Source organism: Oncorhynchus nerka, linkage group LG18 (genome assembly GCF_034236695.1).
Source record: "Oncorhynchus nerka isolate Pitt River linkage group LG18, Oner_Uvic_2.0, whole genome shotgun sequence".
Taxonomy (NCBI): domain Eukaryota; kingdom Metazoa; phylum Chordata; class Actinopteri; order Salmoniformes; family Salmonidae; genus Oncorhynchus; species Oncorhynchus nerka.
This window is the reverse complement of record NC_088413.1, coordinates 83111134-83132765: the sequence shown is the minus strand read 5'-3', so window position 1 is coordinate 83132765 and position 21632 is coordinate 83111134. Positions and strand designations below refer to the sequence as shown.

Below are 21632 nucleotides of genomic sequence, written 5' to 3'. Positions count from 1 at the left end.
TTGTCCTTATACCTGTGCAGTAAGGGGCTATGTCGACAGGGTACGACAGGTAGTGTCAGTTAGGATGGGAACACGGTTGTTGTCCTTATACCTGTGCAGTAAGGGGCTATGTCGACAGGGTGCGACAGGTAGTGTCAGTTAGGTTGGGAACACGGTTGTTGTCCTTATACCTGTGCAGTAAGGGGCTATGTCGACAGGGTACGACAGGTAGTGTCAGTTAGGTTGGGAACACGGTTGTTGTCCTTATACCTGTGCAGTAAGGGGCTATGTCGACAGGGTACGACAGGTAGTGTCAGTTAGGTTGGGAACACGGTTGTTGTCCTTATACCTGTGCAGTAAGGGGCTATGTCGACAGGGTCAGTTAGACAGGTAGTGTCAGTTAGGTTGGGAACACGGTTGTTGTCCTTATACCTGTGCAGTAAGGGGCTATGTCGACAGGGTACGACAGGTAGTGTCAGTTAGGTTGGGAACACGGTTGTTGTCCTTATACCTGTGCAGTAAGGGGCTATGTCGACAGGGTACGACAGGTAGTGTCAGTTAGGTTGGGAACACGGTTGTTGTCCTTATACCTGTGCAGTAAGGGGCTATGTCGACAGGGTACGACAGGTAGTGTCAGTTAGGTTGGGAACACGGTTGTTGTCCTTATACCTGTGCAGTAAGGGGCTATGTCGACAGGGTACGACAGGTAGTGTCAGTTAGGTTGGGAACACGGTTGTTGTCCTTATACCTGTGCAGTAAGGGGCTATGTCGACAGGGTACGACAGGTAGTGTCAGTTAGGTTGGGAACACGGTTGTTGTCCTTATACCTGTGCAGTAAGGGGCTATGTCGACAGGGTACGACAGGTAGTGTCAGTTAGGTTGGGAACACGGTTGTTGTCCTTATACCTGTGCAGTAAGGGGCTATGTCGACAGGGTACGACAGGTAGTGTCAGTTAGGTTGGGAACACGGTTGTTGTCCTTATACCTGTGCAGTAAGGGGCTATGTCGACAGGGTACGACAGGTAGTGTCAGTTAGGTTGGGAACACGGTTGTTGTCCTTATACCTGTGCAGTAAGGGGCTATGTCGACAGGGTACGACAGGTAGTGTCAGTTAGGTTGGGAACACGGTTGTTGTCCTTATACCTGTGCAGTAAGGGGCTATGTCGACAGGGTACGACAGGTAGTGTCAGTTAGGTTGGGAACACGGTTGTTGTCCTTATACCTGTGCAGTAAGGGGCTATGTCGACAGGGTACGACAGGTAGTGTCAGTTAGGTTGGGAACACGGTTGTTGTCCTTATACCTGTGCAGTAAGGGGCTATGTCGACAGGGTGCGACAGGTAGTGTCAGTTAGGTTGGGAACACGGTTGTTGTCCTTATACCTGTGCAGTAAGGGGCTATGTCGACAGGGTACGACAGGTAGTGTCAGTTAGGTTGGGAACACGGTTGTTGTCCTTATACCTGTGCAGTAAGGGGCTATGTCGACAGGGTACGACAGGTAGTGTCAGTTAGGTTGGGAACACGGTTGTTGTCCTTATACCTGTGCAGTAAGGGGCTATGTCGACATGGTACGACAGGTAGTGTCAGTTAGGTTGGGAACACGGTTGTTGTCCTTATACCTGTGCAGTAAGGGGCTATGTCGACATGGTACGACAGGTAGTGTCAGTTAGGTTGGGAACACGGTTGTTGTCCTTATACCTGTGCAGTAAGGGGCTATGTCGACAGGGTACGACAGGTAGTGTCAGTTAGGTTGGGAACACGGTTGTTGTCCTTATACCTGTGCAGTAAGGGGCTATGTCGACAGGGTACGACAGGTAGTGTCAGTTAGGTTGGGAACACGGTTGTTGTCCTTATACCTGTGCAGTAAGGGGCTATGTCGACAGGGTACGACAGGTAGTGTCAGTTAGGTTGGGAACACGGTTGTTGTCCTTATACCTGTGCAGTAAGGGGCTATGTCGACAGGGTACGACAGGTAGTGTCAGTTAGGTTGGGAACACGGTTGTTGTCCTTATACCTGTGCAGTAAGGGGCTATGTCGACAGGGTACGACAGGTAGTGTCAGTTAGGTTGGGAACACGGTTGTTGTCCTTATACCTGTGCAGTAAGGGGCTATGTCGACAGGGTACGACAGGTAGTGTCAGTTAGGTTGGGAACACGGTTGTTGTCCTTATACCTGTGCAGTAAGGGGCTATGTCGACAGGGTACGACAGGTAGTGTCAGTTAGGTTGGGAACACGGTTGTTGTCCTTATACCTGTGCAGTAAGGGGCTATGTCGACAGGGTACGACAGGTAGTGTCAGTTAGGTTGGGAACACGGTTGTTGTCCTTATACCTGTGCAGTAAGGGGCTATGTCGACAGGGTACGACAGGTAGTGTCAGTTAGGTTGGGAACACGGTTGTTGTCCTTATACCTGTGCAGTAAGGGGCTATGTCGACAGGGTACGACAGGTAGTGTCAGTTAGGTTGGGAACACGGTTGTTGTCCTTATACCTGTGCAGTAAGGGGCTATGTCGACAGGGTACGACAGGTAGTGTCAGTTAGGTTGGGAACACGGTTGTTGTCCTTATACCTGTGCAGTAAGGGGCTATGTCGACATGGTACGACAGGTAGTGTCAGTTAGGTTGGGAACACGGTTGTTGTCCTTATACCTGTGCAGTAAGGGGCTATGTCGACAGGGTACGACAGGTAGTGTCAGTTAGGTTGGGAACACGGTTGTTGTCCTTATACCTGTGCAGTAAGGGGCTATGTCGACAGGGTACGACAGGTAGTGTCAGTTAGGTTGGGAACACGGTTGTTGTCCTTATACCTGTGCAGTAAGGGGCTATGTCGACAGGGTACGACAGGTAGTGTCAGTTAGGTTGGGAACACGGTTGTTGTCCTTATACCTGTGCAGTAAGGGGCTATGTCGACAGGGTACGACAGGTAGTGTCAGTTAGGTTGGGAACACGGTTGTTGTCCTTATACCTGTGCAGTAAGGGGCTATGTCGACAGGGTACGACAGGTAGTGTCAGTTAGGTTGGGAACACGGTTGTTGTCCTTATACCTGTGCAGTAAGGGGCTATGTCGACAGGGTGCGACAGGTAGTGTCAGTTAGGTTGGGAACACGGTTGTTGTCCTTATACCTGTGCAGTAAGGGGCTATGTCGACAGGGTACGACAGGTAGTGTCAGTTAGGTTGGGAACACGGTTGTTGTCCTTATACCTGTGCAGTAAGGGGCTATGTCGACAGGGTACGACAGGTAGTGTCAGTTAGGTTGGGAACACGGTTGTTGTCCTTATACCTGTGCAGTAAGGGGCTATGTCGACAGGGTAGTGTCGACAGGTAGTGTCAGTTAGGTTGGGAACACGGTTGTTGTCCTTATACCTGTGCAGTAAGGGGCTATGTCGACAGGGTACGACAGGTAGTGTCAGTTAGGTTGGGAACACGGTTGTTGTCCTTATACCTGTGCAGTAAGGGGCTATGTCGACATGGGTACGACAGGTAGTGTCAGTTAGGTTGGGAACACGGTTGTTGTCCTTATACCTGTGCAGTAAGGGGCTATGTCGACATGGTACGACAGGTAGTGTCAGTTAGGTTGGGAACACGGTTGTTGTCCTTATACCTGTGCAGTAAGGGGCTATGTCGACAGGGTACGACAGGTAGTGTCAGTTAGGTTGGGAACACGGTTGTTGTCCTTATACCTGTGCAGTAAGGGGCTATGTCGACAGGGTACGACAGGTAGTGTCAGTTAGGTTGGGAACACGGTTGTTGTCCTTATACCTGTGCAGTAAGGGGCTATGTCGACAGGGTACGACAGGTAGTGTCAGTTAGGTTGGGAACACGGTTGTTGTCCTTATACCTGTGCAGTAAGGGGCTATGTCGACAGGGTACGACAGGTAGTGTCAGTTAGGTTGGGAACACGGTTGTTGTCCTTATACCTGTGCAGTAAGGGGCTATGTCGACAGGGTACGACAGGTAGTGTCAGTTAGGTTGGGAACACGGTTGTTGTCCTTATACCTGTGCAGTAAGGGGCTATGTCGACAGGGTACGACAGGTAGTGTCAGTTAGGTTGGGAACACGGTTGTTGTCCTTATACCTGTGCAGTAAGGGGCTATGTCGACAGGGTACGACAGGTAGTGTCAGTTAGGTTGGGAACACGGTTGTTGTCCTTATACCTGTGCAGTAAGGGGCTATGTCGACAGGGTACGACAGGTAGTGTCAGTTAGGTTGGGAACACGGTTGTTGTCCTTATACCTGTGCAGTAAGGGGCTATGTCGACAGGGTACGACAGGTAGTGTCAGTTAGGTTGGGAACACGGTTGTTGTCCTTATACCTGTGCAGTAAGGGGCTATGTCGACAGGGTACGACAGGTAGTGTCAGTTAGGTTGGGAACACGGTTGTTGTCCTTATACCTGTGCAGTAAGGGGCTATGTCGACAGGGTACGACAGGTAGTGTCAGTTAGGTTGGGAACACGGTTGTTGTCATTATACCTGTGCAGTAAGGGGCTATGTCGACAGGGTACGACAGGTAGTGTCAGTTAGGTTGGGAACACGGTTGTTGTCCTTATACCTGTGCAGTAAGGGGCTATGTCGACAGGGTACGACAGGTAGTGTCAGTTAGGTTGGGAACACGGTTGTTGTCCTTATACCTGTGCAGTAAGGGGCTATGTCGACAGGGTACGACAGGTAGTGTCAGTTAGGTTGGGAACACGGTTGTTGTCCTTATACCTGTGCAGTAAGGGGCTATGTCGACAGGGTACGACAGGTAGTGTCAGTTAGGTTGGGAACACGGTTGTTGTCCTTATACCTGTGCAGTAAGGGGCTATGTCGACATGGTACGACAGGTAGTGTCAGTTAGGTTGGGAACACGGTTGTTGTCCTTATACCTGTGCAGTAAGGGGCTATGTCGACAGGGTACGACAGGTAGTGTCAGTTAGGTTGGGAACACGGTTGTTGTCCTTATACCTGTGCAGTAAGGGGCTATGTCGACATGGTACGACAGGTAGTGTCAGTTAGGTTGGGAACACGGTTGTTGTCCTTATACCTGTGCAGTAAGGGGCTATGTCGACAGGGTACGACAGGTAGTGTCAGTTAGGTTGGGAACACGGTTGTTGTCCTTATACCTGTGCAGTAAGGGGCTATGTCGACAGGGTACGACAGGTAGTGTCAGTTAGGTTGGGAACACGGTTGTTGTCCTTATACCTGTGCAGTAAGGGGCTATGTCGACAGGGTACGACAGGTAGTGTCAGTTAGGTTGGGAACACGGTTGTTGTCCTTATACCTGTGCAGTAAGGGGCTATGTCGACAGGGTACGACAGGTAGTGTCAGTTAGGTTGGGAACACGGTTGTTGTCCTTATACCTGTGCAGTAAGGGGCTATGTCGACATGGTACGACAGGTAGTGTCAGTTAGGTTGGGAACACGGTTGTTGTCCTTATACCTGTGCAGTAAGGGGCTATGTCGACATGGTACGACAGGTAGTGTCAGTTAGGTTGGGAACACGGTTGTTGTCCTTATACCTGTGCAGTAAGGGGCTATGTCGACAGGGTACGACAGGTAGTGTCAGTTAGGTTGGGAACACGGTTGTTGTCCTTATACCTGTGCAGTAAGGGGCTATGTCGACAGGGTACGACAGGTAGTGTCAGTTAGGTTGGGAACACGGTTGTTGTCCTTATACCTGTGCAGTAAGGGGCTATGTCGACAGGGTACGAAACGCTCCGTTGCGGATAAGCTGTGAGCTGAACGCGAGCTGAACGCGAGCTGAACGCGAGCTGAACGTGAGCTGAACGTGAGCTGAACGGCGGTAGTAACAACATGTTAGCAACATGTTACTGTTCCGTAATGTATGATAGAATGAGCAGCATATCCTTACCTCCAAGACACTGAGTCTGATCGTACCGTCTCCATCCTGGTCGAAGGCCTGGAACGCCCCTGTAAACAAACCACATGTAATGAATCAATCAATAAATCAAAGATTTATATATTAAGAGGACCAAAATTTGAAATATATATATATATATATATATTTTGCATTTACTTTGAATATTTTCTGTACATGTGTGGTTGGGTTGTGTTTTTAAATGTGTTTATTTTTTTTTATTTTTTTTAAACCTTTATTTAACTAGGCAAGTCAATTAAGAACAAATTCTCATTTATAATGACGTCCTACCCCGGCCAAACCCGGAAAATGCTGGGATAATTGTGTGCCGCACTACGGGCCTCCCAATCACGGCCGGATGTGACGCAGCCTGGTTGTATTCACATGTGTGGATGAGTTGTGTTTTTAAATGTCAAATAAATCAAACCAACTCAAATATAAAGCCCTTTTTACATCACCATGTACAGTAACCAGACCTGCATGGCCAGGAGTGGACAAACAGACCTGGGATCAGTGTAATACGGCGATGAGGTGTTGTGCGTGACTTACTGAACATGGCTTCGAGCCGGACCAGACAGCTGATGAAGCTGTCAAAGTCGATGTTCATGCTCTCGTCGGCGTAACGCATGGTGATGATGTCATAGAGCTGGTTGTTGAGACGGAAGCCTGAACAGTCATAAGACCGTCAGAGATGGGAGATATTGGAGAGACACATTATTCAGGTACCATTTAAAACAACATGTCTTTCCATCTCCTTGTAGTTTGAAACGTTTTTTTTCACCTTTATTTAACCAGTCGCTGAGACAGAGATCCAATCTACCTGAAGATTTTATTCTATTTAAACCTGGTAAACACAACTTACCTGCATCGTTGACAGCATTTCTCATTTCGTAGCTGTTGATGCTACTAGCCTGGTCCGAGTTGTAGTGTTGGAAAATTCCCTAAAGGAACAGAGCAGTTGTAAATCTATACATCTGACTATGTCTACAGTGGGAGTTTCAATAAAAGGGGAAATAAGGGAAAAGCTGACGAGGAAGAAGAAGAAGAAGAGCTCACCTGCCACTGTTTGACCTTGTTCCAGAGATGTCTGAACTCCTGCAGGTTGAGTCTGCCCGTCCCGTCCATCTAGAAAGCTGCCGTTAAGTCACCAAACACATGGGAACTCACAATCAACCATTTCAACAAACAGTCACTTAGCTCAGAATGACCTGTTTCTACACTCCTGTCATTACTGGCCGGCTCGGGTCAGGTTACCGTGGACCGCAATCCTACAGAGACATCTTTCACACCCAGCAGAGGGGAAGAGATGGAGAGGTATGGAGATGGGGTGATTTTATGACACCTCACGCTCATTGTAAAACTAAGGCAGGAGACAAAATTCCTTTGTCCTCTCTGGAGAACCGGCCTCAGAACATTTACATGCAATAAATGGACTTTGGGACGATAGGTTTCGTGACGATAGATGGAATATGAAAATGTAATGTAATTTTTTGTTATGTTATTAAAAGTTAAAGGACGACGTTATAACGAAAACATTGTACCTGTAAGAGTTTTCCTAGTATGTGCGTGATGTTTAAACATTGTAACTAAGAGTTTTCCTAGTATGTGCGTGATGTTTGCATATTGTACGTTGTCCAGATCAAAGAGAATGTTTCTGTAAAGATGAAATGGGAAGTTAGTTCGTTAGTTTAAATCGGATCTGAGTAAAATCCAGACCTTGCCTCGTAACTAGTTACGCCCAGAGAACTGCCCTGAAGGCGGCGACGCCCATTTCTGACCCAAGGGTATAAAACCTGTGAGTTAAGAATTAACATATCAGACTAAGTAACCCTGAGCTGCAGCCAAGGTCTGAAAGGTCAGCAACCCCAAAACGCAACACGAGGTTGAAGACAAAGGAACCTTCTACCAAATCCATGCTACGGATAAGTAACTGTGTCTAAGAGGGTGAATTCAAGCAGGACCACCACTCTCCATCGAATCGTGTGTCTACACTGCTTTCATTCCTACGCTGTGAGCCCTGAGCTACAGGGCTGGCTGTCCTCAGAAGACCCCCTTCAGAACACGGGCAAGGAAACAGACCACTAAGACAAAAGGACCCTGACATCGTAAGGACAACCAGAGAGTTACACCCTGTAACCAGAGAAGTGTGTCATCAGAGAAGCAGAAAGTCGTCCACGAAGAGACACCCTGTCGGAGACCTTCGACACGTAATTACATCATTATATTCTGACCCATAAGAGACGGCAGTTCGGGGCTAAACTAAGCATAGTTTTCAAATGTACACAAGTGTGCTTTTCTCTCTTACTCTCTCTTTTAAATCCCCATTTCGCGTAACAAGTGTCATATTGTCTTGGTCTGCTAGGGACCTGTTTTATCGTACTAAGTTCTAATCAATAGCCTAGACTGTGTGCTTGTGTATGTGTATCTTACAATATCATCTTAGCTTGTTAGTAAATAAATAATCAACTCAATTGGTGTGGTACAAACTCATTGGTGAGACCCGGGTTTGTGCAGATTCACAGATTATGCGACATTCAGAATGAGACTGTAGAGGAAATTGATTGATTAGCGACTGTTGTAAAATCAATATTCTGATATTCTTTGAGTTAATTTGGGAAATAGAAACTCAATATAACCAAACTTTCCCATGGTGCCCCAGGTTAATGAGTTAAACCGTCACATTACAAACCCTGGTGAATACATTCGTTATTTCCTGTAACATGTACCACCCATGGCCTCGGGCTACTGAGAACTATTGCAGTAAATGGTGAATTTAGACCACTGTAGGACCTGTCCCAGGTCACAACAGACGGTGATTTCTCTATAGACTAGTGGTTCCCAAACCTCTCCTCAGGAACCCCCAGCCGTTCTCCAACTTCTCCTTGGGGACCCCAGCCATTCTCCAACCTCTCCTCAGGGACCCCCAGCCGTTCTCCAACCTCTCCTTGGGGACCCCAGCCGTTCTCTAACCTCTCCTTGGGGACCCCCAGCCGTTCTCTAACCTCTCCTTGGGGACCCCCAGCCGTTCTCTAACCTCTCCCTGGGGACCCCCAGGCGTTCTCTAACCTCTCCCTGGGGACCCCCAGCCGTTCTCTATCCTCTCCCTGGGGACCCCCAGCCATTCTTTAACCTCTCCCTGGGGACCCCCAGGCGTTCTCTAACCTCTCCCTGGGGACCCCCAGCCGTTCTCTATCCTCTCCCTGGGGACCCCCAGCCATTCTTTAACCTCTCCCTGGGGACCCCCAGGCGTTCTCTAACCTCTCCCTGGGGACCCCAGCCGTTCTCTATCCTCTCCCTGGGGACCCCAGCCGTTCTCTCCTGGGGACCCCAGCCGTTCTCTCCCTGGGGACCCCCAGCCGTTCTCTAACCTCTCCCTGGGGACCCCCAGCCGTTCTCTAACCTCTCCCTGGGGACCCCCAGCCGTTCTCTAACCTCTCCCTGGGGACCCCCAGCCGTTCTCTAACCTCTCCCTGGGGACCCCCAGCCGTTCTCTAACCTCTCCCTGGGGACCCCCAGCCGTTCTCTAACCTCTCCTTGGGGACCCCCAGCCGTTCTCTAACCTCTCCTTGGGGACCCCCAGTCGTTCTCTAACCTCTCCTTGGGGACCCCCAGCCGTTCTCTAACCTCTCCTTGGGGACCCCCAGCCGTTCTCTAACCTCTCCTGGGGACCCCCAGCCGTTCTCTAACCTCTCCTTGGGGACCCCCAGCCGTTCTCTAACCTCTCCCTTGGGGACCCCAGCCGTTCTCTAACCTCTCCTTGGGGACCCCCAGCCGTTAACCTCTCCCTGGGGACCCCCAGCCGTTCTCTAACCTCTCCTGGGGACCCCCAGCCGTTCTCTAACCTCTCCTGGGGACCCCAGCCCCCAGTTCTCTAACCTCTCTCCCCAGTCGTTCTCTAATCTCTCCTTGGGGACCCCCAGCCGTTCTCTAACCTCTCCTTGGGGACCCCCAGCCGTTCTCTAACCTCTCCTTGGGGACCCCCAGCCGTTCTCTAATCTCTCCTTGGGGACCCCCAGCCGTTCTCTAACCTCTCCTTGGGGACCCCCAGCCGTTCTCTAACCTCTCCTTGAGAAAAAGTACTTGGTTAAAAATATACTTAAGTATCAAAAGTAAATGTAATTGCTAAAATATCCTTAAGTATCAAAAATGACAATGTGTGTGAATTGGACAATTTCCTTAAAATGTAACGAGTGCTTTGTGTGTCTGGGGAAATGTATGGAGTAAAAAGTACATCATTTTCTTTAGGAACGCAGTGCAGTAAATGTAAAAGTTGTCTAAAAATATAAATAGTAAAGTACAGAAACCTCAAAAAATTACTTAAATACTTTACAGTATTTTTACTTAAGTAGTACTTTCAAGTATTTTTACTTAAGTAGTACTTTCAAGTATTTTTACTTAAGAACTTTACACCACTGGAATTAGGTGAGCTAGTTCAGAGCTACAACACAACCTGACCCAGGAGGGTCTCTATCTACAGACACCACAACCTGACCCAGGAGGGTCTCTATCTACAGACACCACAACCTGACCCAGTAGGGTCTCTATCTACAGACACCACAACCTGACCCAGGAAGGTCTCTATCTATAGACACCACAACCTGACCCAGGAGGGTCTCTATCTACAGACACCACAACCTGACCCAGGAGGGTCTCTATCTACAGACAACACAACCTGACCCAGGAGGGTCTCTATCTACAGACACCACAACCTGACCCAGGAGGGTCTCTATCTACAGACACCACAACCTGACCCAGGAGGGTCTCTATCTACAGACACCACAACCTGACCCAGGAGGGTCTCTATCTACAAACACCACAACCTGAACCAGGAGGGTCTCTATCTACAGACACCACAACCTGACCCAGGAGGGTCTCTATCTACAGACACCACAACCTGACCCAGGAGGGTCTCTATCTACAGACACCACAACCTGACCCAGGAGGGTCTCTATCTACAGACACCACAACCTGACCCAGGAGGGTCTCTATCTACAGACACCACAACCTGACCCAGGAGGGTCTCTATCTACAGACACCACAACCTGACCCAGGAGGGTCTTTATCTACAAACACCACAACCTGAACCAGGAGGGTCTCTATCTACAGACACCACAACCTGACCCAGGAGGGTCTCTATCTACAGACACCACAACCTGGCCCAGGAGGGTCTCTATCTACAAACACCACAACCTGACCCAGGAGGGTCTCTATCTACAGACACCACAACCTGACCCAGGAGGGTCTCTATCTACAGACAACACAACCTGACCCAGGAGGGTCTCTATCTACAGACACCACAACCTGACCCAGGAGGGTCTCTATCTACAGACACCACAACCTGACCCAGGAGGGTCTCTATCTACAGACAACCTGACCCAGGAGGGTCTCTATCTACAGATAACCTGACCCGGGAGGGTCTCTATCTACAGACAACCTGACCCAGGAGGGTCTCTATCTACAGACAACCTGACCCGGGAGGGTCTCTATCTACAGACAACACAACCTGACCCAGGAGGGTCTCTATCTACAGACACCACAACCTGACCCAGGAGGGTCTCTATCTACAGACAACACAACCTGACCCAGGAGGGTCTCTATCTACAGACAACCTGACCCAGGAGGGTCTCTATCTACAGACAACCTGACCCGGGAGGGTCTCTATCTACAGACAACCTGACCCAGGAGGGTCTCTATCTACAGACAACCTGACCCGGGAGGGTCTCTATCTACAGACAACACAACCTGACCCGGGAGGGTCTCTATCTACAGACACCACAGATACAGAGGATACGTCCATGAGAGAGATCATGCTCCTGCAGCACTCCAGGCTAAAACCCTCTGTGTTCAGGTCCTTATCTGTGGGAGAGAGAGAGGATTAACAAATCGACAAAATGACCAACAAACAATTACCTATTTTAATCTGGTGTGCAGGGCTAGAACAAAACTGTGGACCATTCGTGGTTGCGGTGGACCGGGTTGAGGGCTGGGAAACAATGCTGTAGGTGATTACTGGGAGAATAACAACATAGAAGAAGACTCCTTTATGTATCTCTGTGTGTGTGTGTGTGAGTGAGTGAGTGAGTGAGTGAGTGAGTGAGTGAGTGAGTGAGTGAGTGAGTGAGTGAGTGAGTGAGTGAGTGAGTGAGTGAGTGAGAGAGAGAGAGAGAGAGAGAGAGAGAGTTTTGTTATCAGTGTGAGAGAGAGAGCGAGGGAGAGAGAGAGAGAGAGAGAGAGAGAGAGTGTTTTGTTATCAGTGTGAGAGTGTGAGAGAGAGAGAGAGAGAGAGAGAGAGTGTGTGTGTTTTGTTATCAGAGTGAGTGAGTGAGAGAGAGAGAGAGAGAGAGAGAGAGAGAGAGAGAGTGTTTTGTTATCAGTGTGAGAGTGTGAGAGAGAGAGGGAGTGAGAGAGAGAGAGAGTTTTGTTATCATTGTGAGAGAGAGAGCGAGGGAGATTTTGAAGAGGGTCAGGCCATCTCAGTCTCCGGACATGAACCCCAATGAAGAGGGCCAGGCCATCTCACTCTCCGGACATGAACCCCATTGAAGAGGGTCAGGCAATCTCTGTCTCCGGACATGAACCCCAATGAAGAGGGCCAGGCCATCTCACTCTCCGGACATGAACCCCAATGAAGAGGGCCAGGCAATCTCAGTCTCCGGACATGAACCCCAATGAAGAGGGCCAGGCCATCTCACTCTCCTGACATGAACCCCAATGAAGAGGGCCAGGCCATCTCACTCTCCGGACATGAACCCCATTGAACAGGGTCAGGCCATCTCAGTCTCCGGACATGAACCCCAATGAAGAGGGCCAGTCCATCTCACTCTCCGGACATGAACCCCAATGAAGAGGGCCAGGCAATCTCACTCTCCGGACATGAACCCCATTGTAAACGGTGAAGAAAACAGGTCCTAGAATGGATCCTCCGGAAGCCCTTCTGTTATGTACTGTATAAACTGTGGTTTTAGTCTTACGTTTGGAGACGATGCTGTTGAGGACATTCTTCAGCTCGTTGGCGGTTATTTCCATTTCCTGTGAGAGAGGAGACAGTGGGAGAAGGACACATGGAGATTATCTGACGGGAATTTTACATGTTCGTTTTAAACTGGCATTCGTTTTTTTGTGTTAATCTACGGAAGCCCTGAAGCCCAAGTGGGAAAAACAAAAATCTAATTTGAACAACTCAGTATCTCGTTTGAACAAATTTATAGTATATATTTATATACAGAACCAGTCAAAAGTTTGGACAAGCCTACTCATTCAAGGGTTTGTCCTTATTTTTTACTATTTTCTACATTGTAGAATAATAGTGAAGACATCAAAACTATGAAATAAACACATATGGAATCATGTGGTTACCGAAACAATGTTAAACAAATCAAAATATATTTTATACTTGAGATTCTTCAAAGTAGCCACCATTTGACTTGATGACAGCTTTGCACACTCTTGGCATTCTCTCAACCAGCTTCATGAAGTAGTCACCTGGAATGTATTTCAGGTAACAGGTGTGCCTTTTTAAATATATTCTAATGATTTTTGGGGTGTTTTTACTAAATCTTACGAACGAGATACTAAGTCGTTCAAACAAGATAATTCAGGGCTTCCGTAGTTAATCTATTGATGTCTGAAAGCATCCTTATATGATAAAATAACCTAATCAGATTCATTTTTATAACCAGACCTGAGTTCAAGTAGTATTTGTTGTCCTTTGTATAATTATTGCTTTAAATCGGTTGATTAAGCCTACCTGGAGTGGCAGTTTCCACTTTTGGGACAAATCCATTGGATTCATTGCACCAATGAAGCGTAGATACAGTATTTGAACCCAGGTCTGGGAACAAATGTAATATGCCAGAAATACAGTAGACAGGACATATAGGCCGGGATTCAATCAGACCGCTTTTAAAGGCAATGTTCCCGTGTTCCCGTGTTCCCGTGTTCCCGTGTTCCCGTGTTCCCGTGTTCCCGTGTTCGCGTGTTCCCGTGTTCCCGTGGTCCCGTGTTCGCGTGTTCGCGTGTTCTTGTGTTCCCGTGTTCCCGTGTTCCCGTGTTCCCGTGTTCGCGGAGATTGACGCATATGTCGGCTCAATCATAAAATGACCTTAGACACGTCAAGCACGCTGTAACGCGGATCTAATGCAGGTCGGATTGAATCTCGGCCCTAGATTGGGAGCACATTGATTGACCACCCACCCCAGCACTATACTCACACTCCCCCAAGCGCTCACTGGCCTCACTGGCCTCCCTGTACTCCCCGTACTCACATCCCCGGCTATCTGCTGAAAGAGGCTCCGGAACTGCTGGTCCTCCTCACTCTCCTCCCCCGCATTGGCTGGGGCCGGCTGAGAAGGAGAAGACGACACAGAGGAGAGAGAGAGAGGGAGGGAGGGTGGGAGGGAGGGAAGAAAGAGAGGGAGGGAGGGAGGGAGGGAGGGAGGGAGGGAGGGAGGGAGGGAGGGAGGGAAAGTGTCTGAAGCAGATACACTTCTGAAAACCGAAAAAACTAATACTGTTGTTTTCATGTCATTTCTCATTGAGATAATATCGGGCCAATATCCCTTTCAGGCATCGTACAATTCTGTTGTTTATTTATTAACTCACAATAAGCCATGGTGAAAAAATAGAGACTGGAGAAGACTGACTGACAGACACAGGAAGTTGGGCTGTGAGACAGATAGATACACGATGCTGGACAGAACGACAGACAGACACAGGAAGTTCGGCTGTGAGACAGATAGATACACGATGCTGGACAGAACGACAGACAGACACAGGAAGTTCGGCTGTGAGACAGATAGATACACGATGCTGGACAGAACGACAGACAGACACAGGAAGTTGGACTGTGAGACAGATAGATACACAATGCTGGACAGAACGACAGACAGACACAGGAAGTTGGGCTGTGGACTGTGAGACAGATATACACGATGCTGGACAGAATGACCGACCTCTGGAAGTTGGGCTGTGGACTGCGAGACAGATAGATACGCGATGCTGGACAGAACGACAGACAGAAAACTAACTCACCACTGGATGGTCAGCCTCGATCCTGTTCTCTATCTCCCTGATTAGAAACCGAACAAACAGCAGTCACCATGGTGACACCGACAGAAATGACATCATCTGGATCACATTTTCTTACAGAGAATCAAACGCTTTCAACATCCTAATTACACATTATTTCATCACATTTCCCATCATCAGCTATTCCTAAATGTCTATACAGTTTATCTCTGCATACTGTTAGGAACTGTAATGTTGCAACATCAATCATAGAGAATTATACTGTTTTATTAAAACTGGCATAGTTTTAAAGCCTTATTATGGTCCATTATCCAATAGCATTGAACTGAATGACAATAATGATTGTACCACCTCGATCTGTAAGAAAATATGATAATTTAACAGTTGTTACATGTATTTCATGAGAGATGTTTGACAATTTGTTTTCATTTTGCCAAATGTCTGATTGAGGTGCTTATTCCCCTTCTCTCTGGCCTCCTTCGTTTCAGTACATTTGTGTTTGTACTTATTATGGATCCCCTTTAGCTGCTGCCAAGGCATCAGCTAGTCTTCCTGGGGTCGGGCAAAAAATGAAGGCAGTTAAACAATTTACATTCATTACAGATTTCACAATACACTAAGGGTGTGCCCTCAGGCCCCGACTCCACTACCACATATCTACAACACACTAAGGGTGTGCCCTCAGGCCCCGACTCCACTACCACATATCTACAACACACTAAGGGTGTGCCCTCATGCCCCGACTCCACTACCACATATCTACAACACACTAAGGGTGTGCCCTCATGCCCCGACTCCACTACCACATATCTACAACACACTAAGGGTGTGCCCTCATGCCCCGACTCCACTACCACATATCTACAACACACTAAGGGTGTGCCCTCAGGCCCCGACTCCACTACCACATATCTACAACACACTAAGGGTGTGCCCTCATGCCCGACTCCACTACCACATATCTACAACACACTAAGGGTGTGCCCTCAGGCCCCGACTCCACTACCACATATCTACAACACACTAAGGGTGTGCCCTCAGGCCCCGACTCCACTACCACATATCTACAACACACTAAGGGTGTGCCCTCAGGCCCCGACTCCACTACCACATATCTACAACACACTAAGGGTGTGCCTCATGCCCACACTAAGACTCCACTACCACATATCTACAACACACTAAGGGTGTGCCCTCAGGCCCCGACTCCACTACCACATATCTACAACACACTAAGGGTGTGCCCTCATGCCCCGACTCCACTACCACATATCTACAACACACTAAGGGTGTGCCCTCAGGCCTCGACTCCACTACCACATATCTACAACACACTAAGGGTGTGCCCTCATGCCCCGACTCCACTACCACATATCTACAACACACTAAGGGTGTGCCCTCAGGCCCCGACTCCACTACCACATATCTACAACACACTAAGGGTGTGCCCTCAGGCCCCGACTCCACTACCACATATCTACAACACACTAAGGGTGTGCCCTCAGGCCCGACTCCACTACCACATATCTACAACACACTAAGGGTGTGCCCTCAGGCCCCGACTCCACTACCACATATCTACAACACACTAAGGGTGTGCCCTCAGGCCCCGACTCCACTACCACATATCTACAACACACTAAGGGTGTGCCCTCAGGCCCCGACTCCACTACCACATATCTACAACACACTAAGGGTGTGCCCTCAGGCCCCGACTCCACTACCACATATCTACAACACACTAAGGGTGTGCCCTCAGGCCCCGACTCCACTACCACATATCTACAACACACTAAGGGTGTGCCCTCAGGCCCCGACTCCACTACCACATATCTACAATACACTAAGGGTGTGCCCTCAGGCCCCGACTCCACTACCACATATCTACAATACGAAATCCATGTGTACAGGTGTGTATAGTGCGTATGTTATCGTGTGTGTATATGCATGTGTCTGTGCCAATGTTTGTGTTGCTTCACAGTCCCCGCTGTTCCATACGGTGTTTTTTTTTAATCATTTTTTAAAATCAAATTTAACTGGCATCAGTTACTTGATGTGGAATAGAGGTCCATCTAGTCATGGCTCAATGTAGCACTGTGTGCCTCCCATAGCCTGTTCTGGACTTGGGGACTGTGAGGAGACCTCTGGTGGCATGTCTTGTGGGGTATGCATGGGTGTCTGAGCTGTGTGTTAGTAGTTTAAACAGACCTCTGGTAGCATGTCTTGTGGGGTATGCATGGGTGTCTGAGCTGTGTGCTAGTCGTTTAAACGGACAGCTCAGTGCAAATACCTCTCACAAATACTGAATGATACCTCTCACAAATGATGAAGTCAATCTCTCCTCCACTTTGAGCCAGGAGAGTTTGACATGCATATTATTAATATTAGCTCTCTGTGAACATCCAAGGGCCAGCCTAGCTGCCATGTTCTGAGCCAATTGCAATTTTCTTAAGTCCCTCTTTGTGGCACCTGACCACACAACTGAACAGTAGTCCAGATGTGACAAAACTAGAGCCTGTAGGACTTGCCTTGTTGATAGCGCTGTTAAGAATGCAGAGCGGTGCTTTATTATAGACAGACTTCTCCCCATTTTAGCTACTGTTGTATCAATATGTTTTGACCATGACAGTTTACGATCCAGGGTTAATCCAAGTAGTTTAGTCACCTCAACTTGCTCAATTTCCACATAATTTATTACAAGATATAATTGAGGTTTATGGTTTAGTGAATGATTTTTCCCAAATACAATGCTTTTATTTATGTTTTAATATTTAGGACTAACTTATTCCTTGCCACCCATTCTGAAACTAACTGCAGCCCTTTGTTGAGTGTTGCAGTGATACAGCAGTAGCTGGCGTGTATTGTGTTGAGTCATCCGTGTACGTAGACACACTGGCTTTACTCAAAACCAGTGACATGTCATTAGTAATTAGTAAAGATTTTTTTAAAGTAAGGGGCCTAGACAGCTGCCCTGGGGAATGCCTGACTCTACCTGGATTATGTTGAAGAGGCTTCCATTAAAGAACACCCTCTGTGTTCTGTTAGACAGGTAACTCTTTATCCACATTATAGCAGGGGGTGTAAAGTCATAACACCCTCTGTGTTCTGTTAGACAGGTAACTCTTTATCTACCTTATAGCAGGGGGTGTAAAGCCATAACACCTACATTCGACCAGCAGACCGTTAAGCTACACTGAAGTCTAACAAGACAGCCCCCATAATGTTTTAATTAAATTAACAATTTCTCTCAGCCAATCATCAGTAATTTGTGTAAGTGCTGTGCTTGTTGAATGTCCTTCCCTATAAGCTGAAAGTCTGTTGGCAATTTGTTTACTGTAAAATAGTATCTGGTCTATCTGTAAATAGCATTGTATCTGGTCTATCTGTAAATAGCATTGTATCTGGTCTATCTGTAAATAGCATTGTATCTGGTCTATCTGTAAATAGCATTGTATCTGGTCTATCTGTAAATAGCATTGTATCTGGTCTATCTGTAAATAGCATTGTATCTGGTCTATCTGTAAATAGCATTGTATCTGGTCTATCTGTAAATAGCATTGTATCTGGTCTATCTGTAAATAGCATTGTATCTGGTCTATCTGTAAATAGCATTGCATCTGGTCTATCTGTAAATAGCATTGTATCTGGTCTATCTGTAAATAGCATTGTATCTGGTCAAACACAAATTTTTCTAAAACTTTACTATGGGTTGGTAACAGTTTGACTGGTCGGCTATTTGAGCCAGTAAAGGGGGCTTTACTCTTCTTAGGAAGCGGAAGGACGAGCTTCCCTCCAGGCCTGAGGGCACACACTTTCTAGTCGGCTTAAATTGAAGATATTGCTAATAGGTTAGTACATGTTCAGGTCAAATCTGCTCTGAAGGAGCTTCTCACCACAGGCTAGATATGGCAGACCTATACAACTTGATTATATAACCTACTGTACAACCTGACATTTCCTTAAAAAAAAAAATGGACGAAACAGTGACTCCCACTGAGATTAAATAAAAGCTTTGTTATCTTAAAACTCATAGGGCTGGTTTTCTGGACACAGATGAAGCCTAATCCTGGATTTAAAAAAAAAAGAATCTAAGGGGGTTCTCTATTTATTTTTGTTTTTTAGGAATAGACTTAATCTTTGTCCGGGAAACCAGTCCATAATCAAGGTGGTCATATCTCTTTACATCTTTTTCAGATTTCAACTTCTTCCTTCTTTCAGCTTCTTCCAGATCTTTCAGCTTCTTCCAGATCTTTCAGCTTCTTCAAATTGAAGCTTCTTCAGATTGAAGCTTCTTTCAGGGGTTTTCCAACTTCTTCCAGATCTTTCAGCTTCTTCAGATTGAAGCTTCTTTCAGGTTTTTCCAGCTTCTTCTAGCTTCTTCAGATTTAAGCTTCTTTCAGCTTCTTCCAGTTGTTGCAGTCATTCAGATCATCCTCTTCCACCAGAGCTAGGAGCTCTTGCTTTCTAGGGTGAAGGTTGTTTCGGGACGTTTGGAGGCAGAGCAGGAGATTTATTTTAATACTGAAATAAAATGTTTACCGGAGCTTGCCGGAATCTGAAGTCGCTTGTCCTAAAAAAGATTCCATAACAGCTTCGAACTGGGGCCGATTCCTTCCAGCACTACAAATCAAATGGCCGTTAAAATAGTTTGTCCTGGGTGGTCTGACCCCAACCCCCACCCATAACCCCAACCAGCACCCCCTCCCCAAAAGGGGCACTCTAAGCTGACAACAACCCAATACAAACCCACCCACATTGCTCAACCAATCACAGACATTAGGCCAGATAATGTAAAACACCTGAGAAGCTGGCAATAACAAAGACTAATTTCCTATCCCATACTATTACTAAGATCGTAATTAAGTTACTAGAATGGAATATAGTAATCACTTATTTTCAGATCTATAAATAGTTAACCAGTGTCCAAGGAAGTGACATGGGCCAAGATCAAAACAAATGCAGATAAGCGACCTGTAATAATAAGATAAGATAAGCACTGCGATTGACTTTTGAAAGGTAATATACTCTTTAAAACAACGGGATGCGCTGTTTTTTACAACGACACAACGTGATCCCAGAAAAACGTCTGAGAAATTGCTTTAAAAAGGAAATAGCACAGGCCGTTTATCTGCGTTTGTTTCAATCCCCAGCCATACTATTAATAATATAATCCTGAAACGCTCCACTATGGCCTTGCATTGCTTTTCCCAGGGGGACTAGTCATATTCCCATATTCCCTCTGTGCTCCACCACTACCCAGCTCTCTCTCTCACTCACTCTGAGGTGTTCCTCTTTTCGGAGAAGACTCTGAGGATGAACTCTCCCTCCTGGTGAGGCTCGTAGGTAGACGGGATGATCACATACTCCCCGGGGCTCAGACGGAAGCGCTGGGTCACCTCCCTCAGGTTGATGTAGGACTTGCAGCGAGCCTTGGATGAGTTGAACAGGAAGAAGTCCTTCTGCATGTGCTGCTTGTTTCCGTGCATCTGGTCAGAAAACAAACAGACAGAGAAGGGAGGAGAAGAAAGATTTGGAATGAAAAGTGTGAATTAGTCATTGTTGTCATACTATTAACCATAGACACTTTCATTGTTTTAAAAATATAAATTAGAACAGTAAAACAACAATGTACAAACACATTCCACATCTCTTACCTCCTTCGGCACCTGCAGACAGACAGAGAGAAGAGTGAGTTGTGTTTTCACCAGAAACAAGATCAGCTGTTAAAAACTCAGCTATGTTTACAACTGAATGCTGCATATTGTTAGGTACATTACATATCTCATCTCATATGTATAGACTGTACTCTACACCATCTTGCATTGTGTGTATTTTTTAAATATTTATTTTTATTTTTTACCTTTATTTAACTAGGCAAGTCAGTTAAGAACAAATTCTTATTTTCAATGACGGCCTAGGAACGGTGGGTTAACTGCCTTGTTCAGGGGCAGAACGACAGATTTGTACCTTGTCAGCTCAGGGGTTTGAACTTGCAACCTTTCGGTTACTAGTCCAACGGTCTGACCACTAGGCTACCCTGCCACCCCATTAGGTAGTTGTTGTGAAATTGTTAGGTTAGATGACTTGTTAGATATTACTGCATGGTTGTAACTAGAAGCACAAGTATTTCTCTACACTCGTATTAACATCAGCTAACCATGTGTGACCAATAACATTTGATTTGATTTGATACGATGTGTGTCGCCAACATTTGTAGCCAAGGGGGAATCTGCAACTGGCACATCCATTTTTGAAATGTTCAACTAACAATGTGATTTGTTGTTATTTGAACAGCAGATTTCCCCTTTAAAGAATAACAAAAGTTGTTTAAGATCTGTTTTTTTTGTTGTTGTTGAATGTGACGTCTGACAGGGGACACCTCGTAGATGGCAAATCCGATGGTGAAGAGATTGGCTCCCATCTTCCTCTCTTTCCGTCTGTTCTTCTGCATCAGAGCGATCACGAAGGAACACGCCACCTCGTTGTCCTCTGGGTCATCATCCTCCTCCAAGAGACGCAGGCGGTACTGAGGGTTGGTCCAGAAAGTATCTGCAGGCAGGGAGCGGGTTCAGAACCAAACACAACACATTACTATGCCTAGGTCCAGAACTTGCAGAACTTAATCTGCAGAACCTAATCCTTGTTGATAGACTACATAACATAAATAGAGGTAGGGATCAGAACCAAACACACCACATCACTCAATGGACATTGTCTGCTACGTGATGGTGCCCCGACAATCCTATACATGAGTTAGTTAGACCTGTCTTCAAA

General features: G+C 46.9%; 1 protein-coding gene across 2 annotated transcripts in view; it reads right to left on the bottom strand.

Annotated features, from left to right (window-relative positions):
- LOC115122514 (calpain-3-like) overlaps positions 1-21632 on the bottom strand; it is a 54934-nt gene that overhangs the window by 7695 nt on the left and 25607 nt on the right. The window contains exons 10-20 of one of the 2 annotated variants that reach the window (XM_065004425.1): positions 21238-21407; positions 20513-20524; positions 20136-20344; positions 14862-14898; positions 14096-14173; positions 12803-12860; positions 11623-11687; positions 6888-6956; positions 6694-6772; positions 6381-6497; positions 5826-5884 (exon numbers count right to left, since the gene is read on the bottom strand). In XM_065004425.1, the coding sequence (XP_064860497.1) occupies positions 5826-5884; positions 6381-6497; positions 6694-6772; positions 6888-6956; positions 11623-11687; positions 12803-12860; positions 14096-14173; positions 14862-14898; positions 20136-20344; positions 20513-20524; positions 21238-21407 (953 nt within the window). Of the gene's footprint in view, positions 1-5825; positions 5885-6380; positions 6498-6693; positions 6773-6887; positions 6957-11622; positions 11688-12802; positions 12861-14041; positions 14174-14861; positions 14899-20135; positions 20345-20512; positions 20525-21237; positions 21408-21632 lie in introns of both variants that reach the window. The other variant, XM_065004424.1, reaches the window with a different exon arrangement.